The sequence below is a fragment of the Dipodomys spectabilis genome, unplaced genomic scaffold (genome assembly GCF_019054845.1).
Source record: "Dipodomys spectabilis isolate Male_0828 unplaced genomic scaffold, ASM1905484v1 ptg000002l, whole genome shotgun sequence".
In the NCBI taxonomy this organism is placed as follows: Eukaryota; Metazoa; Chordata; class Mammalia; order Rodentia; family Heteromyidae; genus Dipodomys; species Dipodomys spectabilis.
In genome coordinates this window covers 49,524,608-49,547,629 of record NW_024870679.1, presented here as the reverse complement: position 1 = coordinate 49,547,629, position 23,022 = coordinate 49,524,608, and the positions used below count along the sequence as shown (strand labels likewise).

The 23,022-nt window shown below is 48.0% G+C and overlaps 1 protein-coding gene and 1 long non-coding RNA gene across 2 annotated transcripts in view; one reads left to right on the top strand and one right to left on the bottom strand.

Moving 5' to 3' along the window:
* Positions 1-9,549: 9,549 nt before the first annotated feature.
* LOC122106819 lies at positions 9,550-22,032 on the bottom strand. Its single transcript, XR_006147242.1, has 5 exons — positions 21,636-22,032; positions 12,748-12,858; positions 11,816-11,916; positions 11,574-11,716; positions 9,550-9,963 (listed from the first exon to the last, which is right to left on the bottom strand). It is a non-coding gene; the product is annotated as an uncharacterized LOC122106819 (long non-coding RNA).
* The window catches only part of Slc2a1 (solute carrier family 2 member 1), a 31,326-nt gene continuing 18,438 nt past the window's right edge, over positions 10,135-23,022 (top strand). Inside the window, exon 1 of the mRNA XM_042678345.1 lies at positions 10,135-10,379. Within this exon, the coding sequence (XP_042534279.1) occupies positions 10,362-10,379 (18 nt within the window). The 5' untranslated portion in view covers positions 10,135-10,361. The remainder of the gene's footprint in view (positions 10,380-23,022) is intronic.

Here is a 23,022-nt window from a genome sequence, read left to right as displayed (position 1 = left end):
AGGTTAGTTTCAGGTGACCTCCTCCCCCAGCCCTCCTCCAACAGAAGGAATTCAAAAGACCCATTGGTGAATTGCCTTGCTAAACAAGCAAGGGAAAATGAAGCTCAACAAAGGTACTTAGTTTAAAAGAAATACTGTCTTAAATTTTTGTTTAAAAGCTTTAGGAAATGTATGTACAACTGATTTTGATTTTTGCACGCTTTAAGATCTGTACGAGTGTTTTGTATGTGTTTGTGACCATGTTCGAGATAAGAATTGTCAGCATGCTGTAACAATGGGGTGAGTTTAAGTGTCAAATTTAAAAGGTTCTGAGGTTTGGACATGACCAAAAATTTTTAAAGAATTTTCACATTGTTTTAAAAGGCATTTTAAGGATTCTTTAACTTAAAAATTAGAAAATCTGGTATTTTAAAATCTAGTATTTTAAAATGCATAAGGCTGTTTATACTGTAATCAGGTTATCTGGCTTAACAAAAATGCATTGGCTGTTTGGGATTTAGTTCCCTTGGCTAAAATTTGGGGATAAATATTAGAAATTTAAGTGTAAAGGTTAGTTTAACACTGTCAAAGATGTTACCTGTTCTGTCTAAAACTGTGTATTTCACTCAAGAACCATGAGAAAAGAAAGGGAAAAAAAACTTAGAAGCCAGCCAACAGAAGGACTATCTTGAGGGGTGAGGGGTGAGCAGGCAGAAGTGCAGTTCAGCTGGCCATGCATGGTGGGACAGGCCCTGGGGGCGTCCACAGATGGTGGGACAGGCCCTGGGAGGAGTCCACGCATGGTGAAAGAGGGCAAGCTGGCACAAACGCAGTTCATCTAACCCTAAAGAGTCAGATTGGGTGCGTGCCCATTCCATAGGAGGGGCCGAGTGGCCCATCGTTGTTCTGTCCCTTTTCCCTGCAGATATACATTGGAAACATGATGGTTAAAATGAGTGATGTGATGATCCAAGTAGTATTGCTAAAACTGCCCCTTGGATGTGTTAAAATTAAAATTAAAAAGGCCTTAAAAAGAGGGTTAAAAAGTTTATTTGTATAATGTGACTTGCTTTCAATGCTGTTCTACAAGTAGGATATGTTTTTAAAAGTAATAAAGGTGTTAAGCCTAGCTTTTTGGTACAGTGATGGTGATTGTAATTCTTGCATTAAGAAAAAATTGTCATTTGCATTTAAAAGTTTTAATGTATATCTGTTTTAAAACAAGCAGCCAAGAGACAATGAGTGACACTTGTCCTCAAGATTTCAAGGGATCTTTTCAAAACACAAATAAAAACTAAAGTATAAAGTATTAAAAGAGATTAATAAGAGGCTTTAAAAAATTAGGAATGGCTTTTTGGATATAAAGTTTAAAAGTAAAATTGTTCTTAACATTTGCCTCAAAGTGCACAAAGAAAAAATTAGGATTACAAAAATAATTGCTATTCCAGTTTGCTCTTATAGGTTTTTTAACAGTTTCCAGCAAGCCCAGAGCACAGCACAGAGGATTCTTACAAGTTTGTCAGATGTAACTTTGGCTCTTAATAAGTTTCAGGTAAGAGCATGCTTAAAAGCTACTTCTATCTTGACCATTTTGTTGCTTTTAATTGGAGTAAAGTGGGCTTTTATAAGACTCATTGATCTGCAAACTGGTTCAAAGTCAGCCCGGGCAGAAAAAGGTCCCTGTGAGATTGTCACCTCTAATCAGCCAGCAGAGTGCTGAAAGAGCAAGCAGAATTACTTTGGGACTCAAAGTGGCAGAGTGCTAGCCTTGAGCTGTAGGCTAAGGGACAGCACTCAGGCCCTGAGTTCAAGTCCAGTGATCAGCTAAGGGAAATGCCAATGAGGCATTTATCCAGTGTAGAGAAGACAATCCTGGGACAAGAGCAATGGAGGCACATCAGAGGCAGTAAGCCACTGCTTGGATGGCAGAAATGTCAGATCCTAGAGTCATTTGTGCTGGCCTTTCATTGGTTAGAGCCAGGAAGTCATGGGAAGATAGTTTGTAAGCATGCCTAATGTCCATGACTATCTACCTTGTAAGGGACAGGGACTTGCCATCCTCTGTCATAGTGGTAAAAAGCTAAAGTTATAAAATGTAGGGGATAGTTTAAATCCCAACCCCTATATGTGCCAAAAATTCTAATTGGCAGTAACTTTTGAGCTGACACCAGCTACATGAAATTCATCTGCTCAGAAAAAAGTTTGTAAGCCTGAGAGTGTGTTTCTACTGATATCTGCCTGAAGGCCTACGTAGGTAACTTAGGCATTGTTAGAATCATTAGAGATCACTTTCCTAAGCCATCTAGAAAGATGCTTTTGCAAACCAGAGTGCTAAACAAGCTATACTGCTGTAGCTGGAGAAAAGGTTTATACATTTGTCAAAAGTTAAAATATTGTTCTTAATGAATTTAACCCTGGTAACCTCTCTTTGTAAAATAGGCTGGGGTTATAGGTTCCTGGCTAGGTAGGATCAACACCCCAAGCCAGCTTGAAGAAGTTACAAGATGAATCTTTGCCCATCTTCCCCTTTTAAGAACAAGGGATCAGAGTCACTTAAAAAAAAAAAAGTGGCAAAATAGAAGGAAAAGGCATGGAAAATAGTAGTACAGGCCTGAGCCTTCTGTACCTGCCTGAAAAATCCTAGCCTTATTAAAAGAACTATCTAGTTTAAAAAGTTGTCATCTTGGTAAATTGTCCTGGGCTATTGTCTAAATAGTCTTAAAAACTAGTGGGATCACAGACTGCCAAGCCTATGTATTACTTGTATCCTTAACCAGTCTGTGTAGGAATTTGCAGCCCAGCATGAGGTGTGACAGTCCCTTGGAGCCACTGAGAGAAGACCCTACTGCTGCTGCTGCAGCTGCACACCCTAATGGGTAAAGCTCAACGACAGCCAGACAGTCACCTGGAGGAAATCTACATCATCACTTTCACCATGGTAAAAGTAGACTAAACTGCCAGATTCCATCACCTGAGACTGCTTCCCAGTTGAAAGCTGCTAAAACTAAGATCTTGTGGGACATTCTTTTGGTGATATCCAGAAACCCTCTCTCCTCCCACAGTGGATATTGGGGGCAAGGATATCACTGGCCAGCCTTAGGCACTTCAGGGTCACAGCCTAGTTTGGCTCTGGTTTGGTAATAATCTGCTTCCTCCCCAGTGCGGGTTAAAGATAAAGGAGAGATTTTTTTAATCAATGGAGGTAGTAAATGAGACCCAGCCCTACTCTTAGCCTTAAAATCTAGCAAGCTTCTACATCCCAGTGGTGTCTTAAGGCTGTTCTGAGATAACTTGGTTCCACAAGCCAAAGGAAAATTGGGCAGTTTTGAACTCTAGCCACAAAGAAGCTCAAGGAATTGTAAAGAAGAGGAGGGTAGTAAAGAAAACCTTGGGAAAGGAATTGGGGAAAAATTGGTATCCTCTGGATAAAAAAGGATTGTCTTAAATGTTTAAATGTTTAAATTGTCTTAAATGACAAACCTCAGAAAGTTTAAGTATGTAGCAAATGGTATGAGTATGTCTTAAAATTGGAGCTTACAAGTACAGCTGGTATAAAATTAAGTTAGCTGTGATATATGGAGTCAGGACTGGTAGAAAAGAATGTAAGGGCCTTTGGTACTGTTTATTTTGTTACTAACAATCGGACCTTGTACACTCAACAGACCAGTGTCCCTTGTAAAAGAAAAAGATCAGCGCAATCCATCTATTAGTTCTGAGATCCCAATACCAAACTGTAAATATAAAAGACTATGCCAATTAGGGGACCATGATTGGTCCCTGATGTTCTAGAAGAGGAGGGAATGAGGAACCTAAGCAACTCCATTTCACTTAAGACCCCCATCTCAGTTCTGCAACTTAACTCTTGACCCACTTCAGTCCCAATGCTAGGAATTAGGACAGCAAGCCTTGCACAAACTATTCTCGGAACCACAGATGGTGGTGTTTTTAAGACAGTATGTCAAGGTATCTGAAATTCCAGAACTGCCCCTCCTGGGGTTGGGTGACCATTATCTAAACCAGACACCCTGCAGTTTAGCACCTATCCTCCTGAGACTCCCCTGTGGTGCAAGCCAACCAGTTTAAAGTACATCAGCCCCCTTGATCTTAGCAACAACTTGTTTCTGGTCCTTTCCCGCTTTGTTGTGCGCCAATCATACTACAGAGTTGTTTTATGATTTTCCCGTGGTTTGTAGTCATTTGTTACAAGAAGTTATGATGTATGCAAAGCCCTGCCTTCCCTAAAAAATGTATAAAAAGTGCTGTAACCCCGGGCTCGGGGCCTCTCAGCATCAAGGGCTGCTGCCATGTACGCGGGGGGGGGGGGGGGGGGGGGGGGGGGGGGGGAACCAAGCTCGAGCTTGCAATAAAGACTCCTTTGCTTTTACATTGGTGATGGTCTCTGGTGGTCTTTTGGGTAAGGATTTCCGAATCCGGCTTTACAAAACAAAAAGCAGAACTGTTGATCTAGTCTCCAGCTGCCTTGCCCTGACTACTAATAAACAACCTTCATAGCAGAGGTCTTCCCCTGGTGGTGGACATGCTTCTCCAGACTTTATTTTTTTAGCCAGTCCTGGGGCTTGAACTCAAGGCCCAGGCACTATCCCTGAACTTCTTTTGCTCAAGGCTAGCACTCTACCACTTAAGCCACAGTGCCATTTCTGGCTTTTTCTGTTTATGTGGTACTAAAGAATTGAACTCAGGGCTTCATGCATGCTAGGCAAGCACTCTACCACTAAGCCACATACCTAGCCCCTTCTCTAGACTTCTTAGACCCACACGTGCTTTGCCTGTTTTAATACTTTAGATGTATGCAATCACATTCGTTTGTATGTGGCTTCACCATAATGTCCAAGAGATTTGGTCGTGTTGTTGCACATCATGGAAAGAGGGTTAGAGGAGGAGAATAGAAGAGAGTGAAAAAAATAGTAACAGTGTCCAACAAGAAAAGTACTCTGTTACCCCTGTGTACATCACCTTTATAATAATTTTTCAAAAAGGAGAGAGGTGCTCAGGTGCCCATTTGGACAGAGCAAGGTGGCAGCAGGTGGGAGGGTACATGGCAATGGCAGCAACTGTGGCCTGCAGTAACGAGAGGCTATGGGGATGGAGAGAAAGGTGAGGAGCCCAATAGCATTGTTCTATGTGTTGTGGGGTGGTCCTGGGGCTTGAACTCAGAGCCTGGGTGCTGTCTGGTAGCTTTTTTCATTCAAGGCTTGAGCCAGGGCTGGGAAGGTGGCTCAGTGGTAGAGTGCTTGCCTTGCATGCATGAGGCCCTGGGTTCGATTCCTCAGCACCACATAAGCAAAAAAAGAAAAAAAAGCCAGAAGTGGCGCTGTGGCTCAAGTGGTAGAGCACTAGCCTTGAGCTGAAGAGCTGAGAGACAGCGCCCAGACCCAGAGTTCAGGCCCCACAACTAGGCCCCCCCCCCAAAAAAAAGGCTTGAGCCATAGCTCCACTTCTAGAATTTTGGTGTTTATTCGAAAAGTCTCACAGACTGTCCCACCCAGGTTAAATTTGAATCATGGTCCTCAAATATCAGCCTCCTGAGGAACTAGGATTACAGATATGAGCCACTGGTGCCTGGCATTTTAGCAGGGCAGAATCTACAGTATTGGCTGGCTCTTTTCAGGGGTATGAGAGGGAGAGACAGAGAGACAGAGACAGAGAGAGACACAGAGAGAGAGAGAGAGAGAGAGAGGAAAGTCAGAAAGATGCCAGTTCTCTGGCTAGGGTAGTTTGGAGGAGGCATCTTTAGGGTGGAATCTACCAGGGGTGAGGGAGGGAACATGATGAATTTAGATTGAAGCACAGCCAGGGGAGGTAGCTGTGGGACCTACAGAGCACTGACCCCCGCAGTATCTCCCAGCACTCAGCAGGCAGGGGGTGTGGCATCTCTAAGAGCACGCACCGAGGGCCAAGGGCGGGCACCAAGCAAGCATGCAAATCAGAATGAAAATATCAAACACATAAAACTGTCCTGTCTGGTTCAGCAGGGCCCTCCTGGAGTCCAAAACCAGGTGTACCAGCAGTCCAGGAGGATTTGAGTTGCAAAACATCCTGAGGATTAGGGGCTCTCCTATCCCTGTCTCTGTCAGTCAGCTCAGCCAATGGTTCTTTCCCCCTCTTACACCCCCCCCCCCCCCCCCAGTCAGCTGCAGCTTACTCAGCAAAGCCTTTTCTCCAGCCTGCCAGGGACACTTGCCTTTAAAGGCAAAAGAACCTTTTCCGGGCTCCACTTACTCACTCCAGACTCCCGGGCTACATAGGACCCGCCCGGCATAGCACCGCCCCATCCCTCAGGCCCAGGGCCCATTTTCATGCTCTCAGACACGCACTAAGCAGGAGCCCGCATCAGGCATCAGCCAGTGCACCTGGCACCTCCCAGCCAGTCCCCAGGAGATTTTTTCTTTTTCCCCTGACTGTCTGGGGCTCAAGTAGCTTGACAGCAACTCAGACATTCTGAGTTCCTTCCATGGCTAAAGTCAGCCTCCAGGAAACAAAGCTGCCAGTGTGGGCCTTGGAGAGGGGATGCATTAGGCAGCTTCAAGATGAATGCTGGGCTCCACCATGTCTTCACACTCCCTTTAGAGTCTCAGGTAGGGAAAGCTTTGGGGAAACGGGGATTTCTTCTGCTCCCGTTTCTGCTCAACAACTCTCCGTGGCTCCCCATTACCTACTGAGTAAACTCCTGACTCCTGTACCTGGCATTTGGAAGCCTTCACGATCCTACCTCTTCAGCCCCTTCTCCCTCTCCCTCTTCTCTTCAACCTCCCTGGAGCCAACCACACCCCCTGGAGCCACTTAATGGACACTGGCTTAAGCTGCTAATTTTTGTTTCCTTTCTAGACTTCTGTAGTCCCTCTTTTGCCTCAGGCCAGCTCAGATACTTCTCTTCAGCCCCCCCACCCCATTCCCCTCCCCTTTAAATTCTGTTTCCAAGGACTCAGATACCAAAATAACAAACCAGTCCCCTGGAGAATCTAACCTCTGATCCAGTATCCAATAGCTTCTGATGACCTGGCCTTTAAGCAATAGCCTCCAGGGATCATAAAACACAGAGAGAAGATGCCAAAAAGTGGAATTTCAAGCAGGCAATGAGGGGTCTGTGTCTGGGCAGGTATGGTCAGGTGGGGCAAAGGTAAAGCTGCTTTGCTGGCTAACTCTGCTTTGTCCTCAAGTGCCGCCCTGGCCACGGGATGGGGATTTGCCTGAACTCCTGATATCGAGAATTAGTAGCGTTATTGGGATAAACCTTTATCCCCAGGCTGACCTAGGAGGGGACTGTAATGTCCATTTTATAGATCTGAGTCTTGAGGCTCAGAGGAGAGCAGAGTTGTATTCAGGGACATCTGGCAGACCCTGTGGTAGGAGGTTCCAAAGGAAACAGCAGTTGAGAAGAAAAACCACGAGTACTCAGGATGCATAATGTCCAACACAGGGTGGGTTCACTTTCAGTAACACTGCTCAATTTCTACCAAAAACATTCAGCCTTTCAATAGATAGAAAAACACAACTGCCAAGACCATAGAACTGATTAAGGCTTCATACCAACTAAGCTGCTGGATGCACATAGGAAGGTAAATATTTTGTTTTTTGACATTTCTTTTGATGTTTATTTGACCATGCTTGGTTAAAGCTATGTACAATAAATCCGTGAAAAAGCCAGCCAGGTGCCAGTGGCACATACCTGTAACCCTAGCTACTCAGGAAGCTGACAATCAATCGAGGTTCAAAACCAGCCCATGCAGGAAACTCCGGGAGACCCTTATCTGCAATAAACCATCAAGAAGCCAGAAGTGGAGGCGTAGCTCAAGTGGTAGAGTACCAGCCTTGAGTGAAAAAGCTAAGGGACAAGCCTTGGCCCTGAGTTCAAGCCTCCAAATGGGCACCAAAAAAAGCAATAATTAAATCTACAAATAAAGTAGTCTTACTATACATTTCAAGACAGAGACTTCACAAGTCTAAATCTGGGGTCCCATCCTTGATCTCAGGATGCAATCCAGAATTATTCTCTAACTTTCTGCTACCTTTGTACCTCCTCTTCTCATGGACAAAAAAATAGCCTTCCCTTTCAACTACTTAGTGAACTCCTATTCAGCCTTCCAAACCATTTTCACATGGCCTCCCACTTTCTGAAGCTCTCCCCCCCCTTCCCCTTCAGTACAAATCCTGTTTCTCTACAAAGACTTATCCTGTGCACTTGACCTGGGGACAGGGATGCCCATCCTCTCTCTTGCTGTGCCTTTAGGCTAACCATAGAGTTTTATGCCCTCGTGTCTGAGAAAGCGGTCAGTACAAAGCTGTGTGACCCATGGGCTGAGTGGGGCATACCCACACCTGGGAAGCTGCAGCCTACTGACTGCACGTGTGAGAACTTGGGGAGGCCAGGGAGAGACACTAAGCAGGGAGGTAGCCAAACCTGAAAGAGCGATGAAAGACTAAAATGTCTGAGCTATCCAGACAGATGGTGGTGGGAGGGACCCCAGAGTGAAGCTGAGCAGCCACTCACTCCTCTGGTCACCCTTCCCTTGCTCTACTCATTCACCTTCTGTCCAGGCTGCCAATATTGCTCTCATTCTGGGGGGGACAGTCAGAGGACAGTGGTGAACTCAGGATCATCAAGGGATAAAGGGAGCTAAAGATCCACTTGATGGAGTCAGTAGCGCTTCTGGAGGAACACCTACTCCTGGGCTGATTTTGGCATGGGGAGGTAGGCCCACCTAGTTGTGCTGTGAGCCCGAGATCTGCTGTGAGAGGTGAGGTCGAACCTGTGAACTGGGCCCTAAGGAAGGACCTTGATGCCTAGGCTCGGGCTTCACTCCTGCCACAACACCAGATACACAGTTGAGCAGGAAACTAATATAGTCAAGAATGGAAAACCAGAGGAGACAACGGAGAAGGGAAATTTGGATGAGGGAGTAATGGAAGGTGCAGTTAGGAAGATGTGATGCTCTGACAGCCTGGTGAGGATTCTCAACTTTCCAGGCTTAGCACTGACAGACTGCAGACACTGCAGCCCTGGGCAGGGCTGTGCTCAAAAGGGCCTGCTCTCTTCCAAGATAAACCAGAGTTTCTGATTGAAACCGGCCCCACCATGATCCCTGCCACAGGAAAGGGACCCTCAGCTTTAATCTAGGATTCTGCCCAGATGTTGAGACTGTGGTCTTTCCCTTCATGACATCTCACTGCTCTAGAAGAGGAAATTAGGTTAAATCAGGTGACCACAACACAACTCCATTCCCAGGAACTGTGGACTTACCTTGTGTCAGCACATGCTAAAAACTTCATGAATTCACCTGCAAGTTGTAATTTTTTTTAGCACTTAGGCTGTGTTGTAAATTTCATGTCACTCAGAAAAAACACATGGACCTGGCTGGGGCTGGTTTACAGGTAAGGTGGCTCAAGGCCAGGCCTTCCTGTCCTTAACCATTCAGCCTCTCATGTCCTCACACTTGGGTGTCACCGTGGGCTGATTACCTGGACGGTCAGAAGTACAGGAAGACCTCGAGGAGGAGGTGATTTTACAGCAGGACATAGGGAGACAGAGGTTTATTTTTATTTTTGGCAGAGGGCCCAGCTAGGGCAAAAGCAGGGAGGCGCTTCACCGGGGAACAGGAATGTGGAGGGTAGGAAGAGGGAAGGGAGAACTCCATCACAGAGCGGGACCTCCCGCAGTCGCTCTAAAATACTACTTAATGCCGCTTCCCACGTAAGAGACAGCTGTAAATACTTGGTAAATGTTGACTCACTTAATCTCCCTAACAACCCTAGAAGGTCGTACTACGACGATCTCCAGTTTAACAGACGTTACTCCGTGGCACCGTGAGGAATCTAGAGTCTTCAAGCGCTACCCTACGCGGCTTCCAGTTTGCTTTCCGGCCAAAGCACCAGCTCCTGCGTTTTGCTAGGAGGCCACGGAGGCTCAGAGAGGTGTGCACACTTGCCCAGGGTCACACAGCGAGCGCCCCCACGGGTCCCGGAGTACTGCAAGTAGACAGCCAGCCAGCGCAAAAGAGGCCGTCAGAAATCCTCCACCCCTCGCCCCCTCACCCCCACCCCTCGGCCCCCCCTTCCCTCAGAGCCACGCCCCGGACGTGTGGGGACCCAGGCCCCGCCCCAAGGCTCTGCCCACAGGCCAGCCAATAGCCGGGGTCCTATAAACGCTCGCTTTGCGAGCTCCGTGCGATTGGCAAGAGGTAGCGCCCGAGTGGGGTAGGTCGGGGGCTGCGAGTGCCGGAGCGAGCCCACCAGAGAGCGGGAGGCCCAGCGACGGCGGGAGTCGGAGTCGGAGTCTCGGGAGCCGAGCGGAACCGGAGCCGGAGCGCACCGCTCGAAGCCGCCCGCGCACTCGGCGCTGCCAGAGCCACCGGCGCCGCGCGGCCATGGAGCCCAGCAGCAAGGTGAGTGGCGCGCCGCGGGCCGCCCGCCGGAACAAAGCGGGGGCCGGGGCCACCTCCCCGCCCGCGCCGGGGGCCGGGGCCGGCGGCGCGCCTCTCCGAGCCCCGCTCCCAGCCGCCCCGGGAGCGCGCTGGCCGGGGGCTCGGCGTCCGCGAGCCCGAGGGCGCCGCGTGCGTACTTGGCGCCAGCACCGAGTCCCCGGCTTCCTTCCGGAGGCGCCGCGCCATCCACGCGGCCCGGCGGGAGCCGGGGACACTGGGCCCCAGCGCGGCACGTCGCGCACGACCTCGGCTGCGGCAGCGCTGCGCCGGCTCCTCCCGGCGCGGGGGAGGGGGGCCCGAGCGCGGCGCCCATTGGCTGAGCGAGCCGAGCCCCCGGCCCGGCCCCGGCCCCGGCGCGGAGGAGGCGGGACCCGCCCGCGCGTCCCGCGGGTGTCCGGGCGGCCGCTCCCCTCGCCGGGACCCCCGCGGCGCGTCCCCGGCCCCGCGCGGTGCTCGCGCCGGCCTCCCGAGATGCCCAGGCGGAGGGAACTTCCTGCGAGCCGGCCGAGGGGGCGAGGGTGCCGGGCACGCTCCCCTGACTCCTCTTTCCGAGTAACCCGGGGAGACGGGCTGCGAGGAGGCACGTGGGCCGGGCACCGGGGGCTGCCGGCGCGAATTCGGGGCTGGGAAGGGGTCCCCGGGCTGGAGTTGAGCTCCCGGAGCGCCCAGCAGCGGGCCAGGAGCGAGGGACTTCGTCCTCTTTCGATGGGGCCCGGATCTGATCTCTCCTCTCTCTCCTCTCTTCTTTCTGATCTCTCCTCTCTCCTCTCTTAACTCTCTCTCCTCTCCTCCCACCCCCCTCTTCGTCTGTGAATCGGCTGTTCCAGCAAGGGATATTTGTGACTCTGCCCCCAGAGCGGTTGCTTTTCAACAAGTATTTTTGAGCCTCCTCTGCTATGCAGGGCATTGTTTTTACCCCCGTGGGTCCTTGCCTAGAACATTTTCCAGGGTATTTCTTAATTTAAAAATATTCCAAGTAGTTAAGAACCTCTTTGGATTTTTCAGTCTCCTGGGCTGGGAAGACGACACAAGGATGTGCCCTCCTGCACGCGCGGCGCGCGCACACCCCCCCCCCCCCCACACACCACCCCCCCCACCCCCCTTTTTTAACCCGGGATTCCAGCAGGTCCAGCACTGAAGTCTGAATTGCCCTACCTGTGAGCTGTTGGTGACTCCAGGTTGTCAGAGGAAAAAGTCTCCTCCATACCCGTTGAACTCTGATGACTTGGGGTCCTTTCTGCCTCTTGGTTCTCGGGCTTGAGGCACCTCTGGAGGAAACTCCTCAAGTGCCTTCATGGCTAAGCCAAAGTAGTGGTGTGTAACAGTGAAAATACAAGAAAAGTAATCAGCACAGTGACAAGGCTGAGACTTCAAAAAAAGCCCAACTAAATGCTTACTTGTGTTGTCTTCTGACCTCTGGCGGGCCACACTTTCTCCAAGGAACTTGTTTTCGTTTCTTTAAGGAGAAAGAACTGTGCACGTGGTATATATACCAGACCTGCGTAGTTAAGAGTGAGTGGATAAATGAATATTTTGACTGCAGACAGAAGAGAGGAGAAAATTACCTGTCACTTAACAGTTTACCCAACTTGTGGCTAAAATGTCTCTCAGTTATCATTGACCACATAGCCCTGATGTGCTTCATCACCCCCAGGGGCGCTCAGAGAAGGGAAGTAACTTTCTTGAAGTCTACAGTTACTAATGGGCAGAGCTGGATTTGAACCCAAGGAGAAAGGGCTTTCATCCTGCGTTCACTGTCCCTTTTCACCGCCATGTCTTGAATTTTGAGCTGAGGGGAGAAAGTTTGCCTAACTTCGAGACACCTGTGCCATCGGGTGGGAGTGCTACAGCAGGTGGGTGATTTTCGCAGTGGTTTTTGAAACTTTGCACTGCTTCTCCAGTAAATTGTGTTGGAGTGCTTCCTTCCCGGAGCTGAACTGTATTTCTAAATTCATATGTATGGACTCTTACCTATGAGAGTATGTGCCTGTATCAAATGGAAATCTTAAAATATAAGGTAGCAGTTATGGTCATATTTTCACCCCTAAAAGTTCTCTATTGTGTACACATTCTGGAATAAAGCCCCCTGCCTAGGAAATTGCTGGAGAGCTTGTCTCATTTGGTCTGGTGATTCTGCCATGTTTCCTTTCATCTCCTTGGAACGGAACTGACTCTGCAGCCTTCCTAGTGTGCTCCCAGCAGTAATGAGCTTAATGGAGTAGAAGGTATAGAGGGAACAGGTGGAATGTCCTGGCCAGCCAGGCTTTTGTCCATCATTTCTCCTGGGCAGCAAGGAAGAGTGAGCCCTGCCTCGGGCTGTCTCACTCACCTCACCATTTTGTGCTGAATTTTATGTAGTCCAGGATACCCTCTACTTTAACAATTAGTTTCTGTCATCCAGGAAAAGGAGAACGTGGAAAACTTCAAGGTTTCTCAGCACCTGCTGGTACAAAGAGCATAGGTGTTGGTAATCCTGCAGTGTGGTTTTAAATCCCAATTTAGCTTAGTTGCTTCATCTGCTGACCAATATTGTTTCTATCATTAGAATGTAAGAATTCAGGGGGTAAAAGTGTGGGTGTCTTTCCTCACAGATGCTCCTTGCTTCTTGAACTCTCGTGATACATTGAGTTCACATGGGCCTCGGCCTCTTTTCAGAAGTCTGGCAGTGTGGGGTGGGTTTTTTTTTGGGGGGGGAGAGGAGAGGGAAGGCTCTAAACTATTAGTACTATAATCAGATAAATCATGAAAGCTCCCACTGGTCAGTTCTTCCCAGCAGGGTTTTGTCAGGAAGCTGGTATGCAATGAGAGTCAGACTCAAAAATGAGATCAGCTAGTATGGCTGCCTACCTGGCTTTCGGCTTCTTTGTTCCCAGCTACCTGCCTAGTAAGTCTACTCTAAGAGAGTTTAAAAAGGTCTTTTCACAGAACTAGGGTTGTAGCTCGGTGGTACGACAGTTAACCTAGTATGTGAGGCCCTGGGTCCCATCGCTAGCATTACAAAAATAAAGAGGAAAAGTGAAAACATTTCATGTTCATCATCTTCCTGTGCTCCTCATAGCTTCAAGGTTCAGTGAAAAAAAAAAAATGACCTTGCCAAGGTCACATACTGAACCTCTCACACTAAAACTACCTTTCACAGGATGATATTGAAAGGATAAAGGAGACTAGCATGAAGACCTTCCAGCCATTTGACAGATGGGGAATCTGAGGCCAGTGAAAGGGAAAGACAACTCAGATCTGCCAGAGAAGAGTTGAGGTGTTCTACCGTGTTAAAAGAGAAAGGCTTCTCCGTTCCCAGAGTTCTGTGACATTGTCCACCCTCCTCAGACGATAGAAATTCATAAGCCCAGGATTTCCCAAGCCTTTTCTGGCTACAGTAGAAGTATGAAGGCTGTGTTAGATACAACATTTCTGTTAATGGAAACAAGTAGAGCTGTGTCCTAGCTTTTCTGGTGTCCTCAGTTTCCTTCTGTGTGGATGTGGTGAGACTGGACTTGTGCTGGTGGCTATTTTAAGTGGTAAACCTTTGCACGGCTAGGCTGGCTATACAAACAACGTAAACAGCCTCAAGATGATCCTTGTCCTATTCTGAGCCATCCAGGGATTCCACCCTAATTGCCCCAGAGCTAAATCCCCTGATAATCAGCTTGTGGCTTCAGCAGGGAGCTCAGCTCAGTCCAGTCCTGATGATCACAGGGTGTCAGGGACCAGAACTCCAGCTCCAAGGGCCCCCTCCCCTCCATGACTGGCAGAAATGACAAGGCCTGGGACAAAAACAGGAAACTGCAGCAGTTGGGGTCTGCAACCTCACCCCTCACCTCACTTTTGAACATAGAAATTACAAAGCCACTCAGTCTGGTAACCAGTGTCCCCAAGATGGTGGAGGCCAGGAAGGCTCCTGGCTAGACTCCTGGGCTCAGAGGCTGTGTCCAGGCTGGCAGACCCAACCCTGGCTACCAAAACAGACCTCCAATTGTTACCACCCTCCAGGGGAGGGATTGAGTGAGAGGGGTGGAGTGAAGCCTGAGGCTCTGTCATCCAGCCACCAGGCCTGGCAGTAGTGGATGCATAAACATTGGGGTTTTGTGGTAAGGGAGCCGGGGCTCCCAAGATTTCAAACTTGGGAAAGGGAAAATGTAGGAGGGTTCATTCCCTAAACCATTTTGCTGGCTTTGGCCTCTCCAGAGCCTTTATACCTTGAAAGAGGAGAGAGCTCTTGCTGAACCTCAGATGATAGAGGCTTTGGCTACAGAGGCCTCTGCTAGATAGCACGTCTGCCCAAATTACATCTCCCCTAGCCTGGAATTTGGGAGTGTGAAGGAAACGGAAGGGATACATCAGAAACAGCTCTGCATTTATTTGACCTTAGGCCAGCCACAAGTCTGTGGGAGTGGTGTCCCCCACCCTGGTAAGGATAATGCTCCCCTCTGGGTCAGGTGCACGAAGGCTTGCTAGGAGCACAGGATCTGTGCAGCAGTCTTGGGGAGGGGTGCTGGGGAGTCAAAGTAATTTTCAAGGCAGTGATTGGCTTAAGGCCCTCTGCTGGTGGAAGGGTGGGACTTAATTGGAATGGGGGCAGCTAGAGGAAAGAAAGAGCTTCCTTAGCACCCCCACAGCATCCACCTTCCCTGAGCACTTCCTTACTCTGTCTTTGTTGAGTACCTCCTGCTCTGTCTGGCCTGAGCATCTCCTCCTGCACTTGGCCTGTGTCTTCCTCAGCTCCCCATTAACATGGGCATGTGCTGGCTTGGGGTGGCTCTTACAGTATGCCAAGGCTACCCCCCAGGGTCCTGGCCCCAGATGTATGTCTGTACTTCTCTGAGCTCACCCCATCACTCACTATGGCATGGCTATGAATGATGTGTGGTGGCCGTGTTATTCACATGAAGTAGCCATGAAGTTAGGTAATGTCCATCTATAGCCTGGTGGTGGCAATCCTCAGCATGAGCTGAGCTCCCTGAATGGTGGCTCCGGTCTCTGTAGGTGTTTCCTGCACACGGCTGGGTGCTGGCCTGAGCACAGGCCCGAGCCCGGGCGGCCTGGCAGCCAGCCGTCTTCATCAGTGTTGTGGGTGGCATCAGCATGTAGACGACACTCCCCAGTGACCCTGGATGCTGTTTGGGGGCATGGTCACAATCCTCTGAGCCTACTCCACACAAAAAGGTTGTAAAGACCATGCCCCTTCCCCACTCCAGAACTATAAGACAGACACACACACACACACACACACCTCAGCACTCCTGTTTCCCCTGCCATCTCATGCCACATACAGCTGGACGCACCTCTCACCATCCATCTCCTGACCAGTGAGGTTACCCCTACAGTGCTATCTATCATTCGACATTCATTAAAGACTTGACATGTCTATGAAGCAGCCTTTACCTCCCAGTGGGATAAAACCTTAGGTAGAATACTCGATTGTGGATCACCATTTACTCCAACATTTCTGGAGCCAGTGTATGGGCCTTTCAAGCCCTGGCATTGGAGCTGTGTCCAATAACACTCAGATGTGACTGGAAAAGAAACTGGATAAAAATTTTAAACCCAAAACACTAAAAAACAAAACAAAACCTTTCAAGAAATGGAGCCATTTAAAGAAACATAAAAGTAAGAGAGTAAATGCTTTCTTCCAGTTGTCAAAGCTCAGTGCTCACCTGTAGAGATTTTTTTTGTGTGTATGTGTAGAAATATGCCCATAAATGAAGTATTTGTGTAACTGGTTCATACTTTCTACAGGGTCTCTGCAGCTTATTCTGTTCACCAACCTTAGTCTTTCAGGTACTTGAGCCAGTTTCCACACACAAAGCGATTTGCTTTTCTTTACAGGAAAAAGTACGTTCTATATGTATTGTACCTCAATCTTTTTCCTTTTAACAATTCACCCTTGGACTCAAGTCCATAAAGATGTGTTGCATTCTTTTGAGCAGCTACATAATACTTAGGCATGTCCCACCATGATTAGTAAACCACACCCCTACACTTACTTTCTTCAGACCTCTTTCTACTGATAGATTAACATGTATTTCTTTTCTCTGTCTGGCCCTCAAAAGTATCAAGTTGCACAGGCAGGGATTTGGTTTAGTTTATTGCAAAACCCCATTGACTAGGATTGTGGGAGGAACATGCACTTGGGCATAATCTTACTTAGTAATATCATAGGAAAGCTTCAGTTTTGGAGAACAGGAAAATTCTTAGGATAAAGGACTTTCATAAGGTCATATAATAGGGGAGGAGCAGTGATCTTTGCCTATGTCTGGTGTTGTCACAATTACTTTATTTGAGCTGAGCTGGGGCCCATTTTACCACTGAATAAATACCTCCTTAGATGTCCACAGCCCAGTTCATGCACACAGTCCAAGGAGGAAATCGTTTGTATTTAACATCTCATCCTAGGATGAATACCTTTTTCAGTTATTTAGGGAGAGTAATGTGGTTATGCCTGATAGGCTTCAAAAATCATGCACAGTTTGTGAATTAGGTTTGCATCTATAGTAGTTCAGGAATTAGGAGTGTAAAAAAGAAATTGACAAATTTTCTATTAAGGGCTAGAGAATATTGTTGGCTTTGTGGTCCCAGGTTCTGCTTCAACCAATAAGCCGGACTGTTTTTTTTTTTTTTTTTGGTCGGTTGTGGGGCTTGAACTCTGGGCCTGGGTGCTGTCCCTCAGCTCTTCAGCTCAAGGTGAGCACTCTACCACTTGAGCTACAGCGCCACTTCCGGTTTTCTGGTGGTTTATTAGAGATAGGAGTCTCACGGTCTCTCCTGCCTGGGCTGGCTTTGAACCGCGATCCTCAGATCTCAGCCTTCTGAGTAGCTAGGATTACAGGCGTGAGCCACCAGTGCCCAGCCCAAACTGTTTTTTATATGTTAGGTAAATAAAAGAGTATAGCTATGTTCCAACAAAACTAGTTATGGTCCCTGAAATTTGAGTTGAAATTGTTTTCATGGATCACAAAATCTGGTCCATGCCTCCCCTCTTCTCCCCTTCCCCCACCAGTCACCTAGAAATGGAAAGCCCATTCTTAGCTGTATTTGACCCCTAGACTAGGTTGGGGGGGGGGGGTGTAGTTTGGCCAACCTTGGCTTAGAGCAAAATTCAGCAAAGTGTCCAAAAGGTTCCAGAGCTGGAGCCTAGGCTGTCTGCCCCAGTGCAGAATGGACAAGGCCCAGAGAGTTGCTGGAATGGAATTTGACCTACATAGAAAACAGGTAGAAACCTTGTTTCCTTCAGAGACCAGTACTCAGAAATGGGGGGGATGGGGACGGACCTGACCAGGAAGGATATAGAACCTGGCATCAGTGGCACCTCTATTCCTGATTTGAAGCTGAACAGAGCCTTAGGAGGCTGTGGGTATGAGAAACCTCCTGATTTCTCCCTTGAAGTGGGAGCAATCTCTCCCCAGAGCATGGTGGCTAAATCAGGATGTGTGTGAAGCAGTCCCTGGCAGCGCGCCTACCACCTTGCTGGTAGTGCTGATAAGGGCCCAGCTCCCTCCTCTCTTCCCCCTTTCAAGATTGACTAGCAACTTCTGCCTTCAGGGCCATCGCCCAGTGCCTAGGCTCAGTCATGCAAGAATTCTTGAAGGAAATGGCTTCAAGTAGAATCAGTTCTTAATCTGAAGGCCAGGCTTTCTGGGCTAGGTAAGAGGCTAAAACACCAGGCTAGAGATCCAAAGAACTCAAATGCCAGCGCTGCCTTTTATTTGCTGAATAAACTGTCTAACAAATGAGGGTTGCAAAGCAATCTGCAATATGGGAGGGGGAAGTGCTTTTCTCTCTCTCTCTCTCTCTTAAATCATTAGAGCTTTGTTTAAATTAAATCAAATTAAAGGCAAGTGGGGGAGCTGTCATGGCTCCTGCAAAGCCTCTTGACCCAAGCTCCAGCACACCCTTGACAACCATGCAGGAAGCAGTGGGAACAGGACAAGGAGGAAACAATAGATGGCTGGCTGGATACAGCCAGCTCAGTCCCTCCCACAGGAAACACCCTGCCTCCCAGTGGCAGTACCACCGCTCTCCCTCAGTCAGTATTGACTGAGAACCTGCTGCAGGCCAAACCCTGGTGGAGAGAGAGTGCTGTCAGAGGAAGAACACACAGACAGGGGTCAAAAGGCCACAGCTAGGCCATCTATATTCCCAAGTGTGTGGATGAGAGGTTTCAAAGGTAACACCTCACCAATGGCTCCTGGAGAGAGGGAGAGCTCTCAGTGCACCCTCTGAATTAGGATAAATTAGAAAAGAGATGGTAAGATGGGGACAAGATAACCCCCTGTATACCAGAGGCTGAGCCTAGCCCTTGGTGCTCTGAGGATTGGGAGAACTGGCCTGACTCAAAGTGTCTTCACTGCAGCCCTGTGGGCTTGGGATCGGTTTGGGGGTGGAGGGGGTATGGAGGCAGAAGGTGTGCACATAGCCTGTTCCCACCTCTTAGAGCTCTGAAGTGCCAGTGCTCATCATAGTTTAATTGGCTCAGAATGAGCTCTGTTCCAGCATGTAATGAATGCACACACACACATGCTCACACGCTCACACACATACACATGCATGCATGCACACATACACCGTGCACAGAACATGTTTTGCTCTTAATTAAATTGATAAATGGTGAGGTTTTTGTTTTACAATTGCCCTCTGCTTTTCCCTGTCTGGGGGCACTCTGGCTGCAGAGACGCTCAATCAAGGTTCCATAGTTAAGAGTTCCCCCTTGGGAGTGGCAGATGGCAGTTAAGTTGGAGACTTCAGAGGTAGCAAGCACTTGGGCCTGAAAAACCATAGAATGTTCTAGAGGGTAGCTTCATTCTCAGAGGGTGATGACAGGGCTGTTGGAGAAACAGACTCTGCTCCTCCATCCTTTAAAAAGGCTTCCACAAGAAATCCACAAGCTATGAGGCTGGTGTCTAGCTTGCTACTTAAATAAATGCATGTTAAGTGAATGAATTTTACTTCTGATTTCAGATTCAGCCACAGGCTGGTTGTGACAGAAAGATAACCATGGCCCAATTGAGTATACCTTCGCATCATAACCTGCTTGAACATACACTGTTGAACTCTGCCAGGCTCCATGATATGTACCAATATATAACTGGACAATAACCTTTCTTTGGTAGGGGGACAGTTCTGGGCTTGAACTCTGGGCCTAGGCATTGTCCCTAAGCTCTTGTGCTCTACCACTCGAGCCACACCTCCACTTCCAGCTTTTTTGGACATGAGGATCTCATGGACTTTCCTGCTCTGGTTGGCTTTGAACCTTGATCCTCAGATCTCAGCTTCAAGGGTAGCTAGGGAGGCACTTAATCCCCATTTCTTAGGTAAGGGAACAGAGGACCACAGGCAGGACTACCTGGATCCCAACTCTAAGGTTAAAGGAAGTAGTTTGATGCATTTAAACCTTGGTGTCCTGATTCCAAGTCCAGCAGGTTATGATCGCCAATGAGAGGGGGAGTCAGGGGCCTGTGGCGAGTCTCAGTGCAAGAGTTGATCCAAGGGCTGGGATGGGCCCTGCTTCTTTCCTATAGCTTACAAGCCTTGATGAGTTTTGTGGAACACCAGTTTCTTAAGTCTGTTTCAGTCCCTCGTTCTCCACCCTTCCCCTCCTCCCCCCCCACACACTGCACATACTGTTCTGTCTACCTGGAATGTAGTCTTGCCTCTAGTTTCCCACTTGGCAGACTCTGTTTGTCCTTCACACCCCAATTCCAATGTCACCTCCTGGGAACTCATCTTTGATTGTCCCCAGGCAAAAATAGAAGTTTCCCTCCAGGGTTCCCTCAGTTCCCTGTACCACCCCTGCCACAGCCTGGACCAAATTGGCCTACATTATCTTTTGCCTCCTCACCAGGACCCTCTGACCCCATGCTTCCTGACAGGTATAGGGTTACTCCTTCCTGAGTCTCAACAGAGACCACATGGGGTATGCGTGTGTGTGTGTGTTGGGGGGGAGCATGGGTCATTAAGTCTACTGAATTCTACTACAGTAGCCTGCCCCGGTAGGTGTGGATATAACTCAGGATTTATGAGGCAGGTTTTCTAAAGTGACGTTTGACCTTGACCTGCCAATGACCAAGTCTTGCAGAGTTTGTCCTTAGCTCCCAACAGCCCCCACTCCCAGTCTAGCTGCTGCTCAGTGGATCCTCAGCTTCTGGCATCTGAGAAGTCAGACTTAAATAAAGCAGGGCCTGTAGTAGAGTGCTTGTCTCACACAAGTTTCCGCATAAATTTTTCAAGGTCTATGAATTGTCTCATCAATTTTCTCTTAATATTTTCTTATAAATTGCTTTGACGTAAACAGTATGAAATTACAGGGCTTGTGAAAAATTATTTGGGGTAGGTGATATATTTACATGGATCAAAAATTTAAAAACGTGCTAGAGTACAAAGTGAAATCTTTTACCTTGCCACCCATCTCTCCAAGCTACATTACTACCTTTCCTATTCTCGTGTGTGTGTGTGTGTGTGTGTGTGTGTGTGTGTGTGTGTGTGTGTGTGTGTGTGTGTGTGTGTGTGTGTGTGTGTGTGTGTGTGTGTGTGTGTGTGTGTGTGTGTGTGTGTGTGTGTGTACCAGTACTGAGGCTTGAACTCAGAGCCTAGGCACCAAAGCTTTTTCACTTGAGGCTGGCATTCTACTACATAAGCCACAGCTCTACTTCTGGCTTTTTGGTGCCTAATTGGAGATAAGAGTTTCACAGACTTTTCTGTCCTGGCTGTCTTTGAATTGTACCTCTCAAATCTTACACTTAGACCCCTGAGTAGCTAGGGTTATAAGTGTGAGCCCAGCTCTTCTGCATTCTTTTAAGTAGGCATGCTTATTCCCCATTCCTTCCAATTTTGATGTGTTTTGTTTTTATGCAGAAGGTTGCAGATCATACTGCTCTGGAGCTTGCTCTTAACTCTGTCACTTGGAGACTGTACCAAATCAATACATAAAGAAATGAACCATATTCAGAGTCTTTAATGACTATTTCCTACAAAGGGAGCAGGAAATTATTTTCTGTTTCTCCCTACTTTAACTCTATTATATGAAAATAAATTCTTGCTAAAACTTAAATAAAAAAGAACCTACTGTATTCCATTATGTACCTGTGCCTATCACATTCAGTCATTGACTGCATTGCTAGTTATATTTCTCTTCTAATATGTACTTTACTAGAAGGATGCTTACTTTGCATACATAAACATCACACCAGAATATCCCTGATATATATAATGCATGCGACTCACCAGACAGCCCAGCACATGAAGGTTTTAGCTGCTACCATTGAGTCTTTCTGCTAATGGTTAACACCTTACTAGAGGCTCTTCTTCAATCCCAGTGGTCACTTGAAGTCTGGACTTGTTCAGAGGCTTGTCACAAGTTCACCGTATTTTCAATACAGAGCCCTGAAAAAGAGTTGAGAGAAGGAAGACTTTGGGTAGATAGAGCCTTTTTGAGGATCTAGCACTAATGGACACTTTGTGGCAGATGGAAAACCCAGATGTGTAGGGTAAGTGTCCAGAGATTAGCCAGAAAAGGAGAGACAAGACAGGTCAGTGGAAGGAAGGCCTTGTTGCTCTGACATAGAACAGGCTTTCAGTTGTGCACTGGGAGTAGCCAAAGTCTCCCTTCCTCTTTCTCAGCCTGGAATATGAGAACCATGACTTTGGTAATCCTTGTTCTTAAGATCTACTTAGAACAAGTCTGATTTTTGGCCCGCCAAGCACTATCTGCACCAGTCTCTAGCATTGTATGTGCCAGTCTTGAAGTTAGCACTTTGGCAATCTTGGCTCCCTTCTCCCACAACCAGTTCAGGACCTGTCTTGTTGAAAAAGAGTACTCACCTTTGTCTAGCCAGCAGACACCTCTCTGGCCTTTTGCCTGTGTGTAAGCAAGGCCCTTTCACCTGCTCTAACCTTCCTCTAGCCCTTTGCCCTAAGAAACACTTTGCCTGACAACTGTTAATTCACCTGTGTCCTGTACTGTTTTAGCTGGTATGTCAGCTGTGTAAAAGTAACCCTGGAAGCTCTTGGTTTGAGTGGCATTGCTATGAGGGGCCTAAAATGTGGGATCTAGAGCCTTGAGTTCCCAACCCGTGTTTGCTGTGGAGCCCTGAGTGATACAAACTGATTTTTCCTTCTCAGAGCCCAGGACAGGGTGGACCACGTCTCCAATGCTAACTAATGTGACTTGCCATTTCATAGACAAATGTAGAAGATGGGGAGGCAGTGGGAAAGGTGATCCATCCTGCTAGCATTCTGAGGAAATGGGCAAATGGGCTAGAATCAGAGGGCAGCACCTTTGAGCCCAGATTCACAGCTCTTCCTCCCATCTGTGCTGCTACTTTTATATAATATGCTTCTCCCTGTGCATGGAGGGCTGGTTTTTGGATCTCCAAGAGGATCTAGACTCCAAGTATGATTCCCACTAGAGAAATGAGACCCCAAAGAATCAAACCTGCCTGTAGAGAGAAGACTGATTCTTTTCTTCTGTCCCTGTAAAGTGGTGGAAGTCAGCAGGGCAGGTTTGGGCACCTGGAGTCAGGAAGTGGCTGAGTTTCCTGGAAGAAGGGCAGTGTGTTACCAGGAGTCAGGCAAGATATGTATGTGCACATGGGAGCCTGCCAGCCTAGGC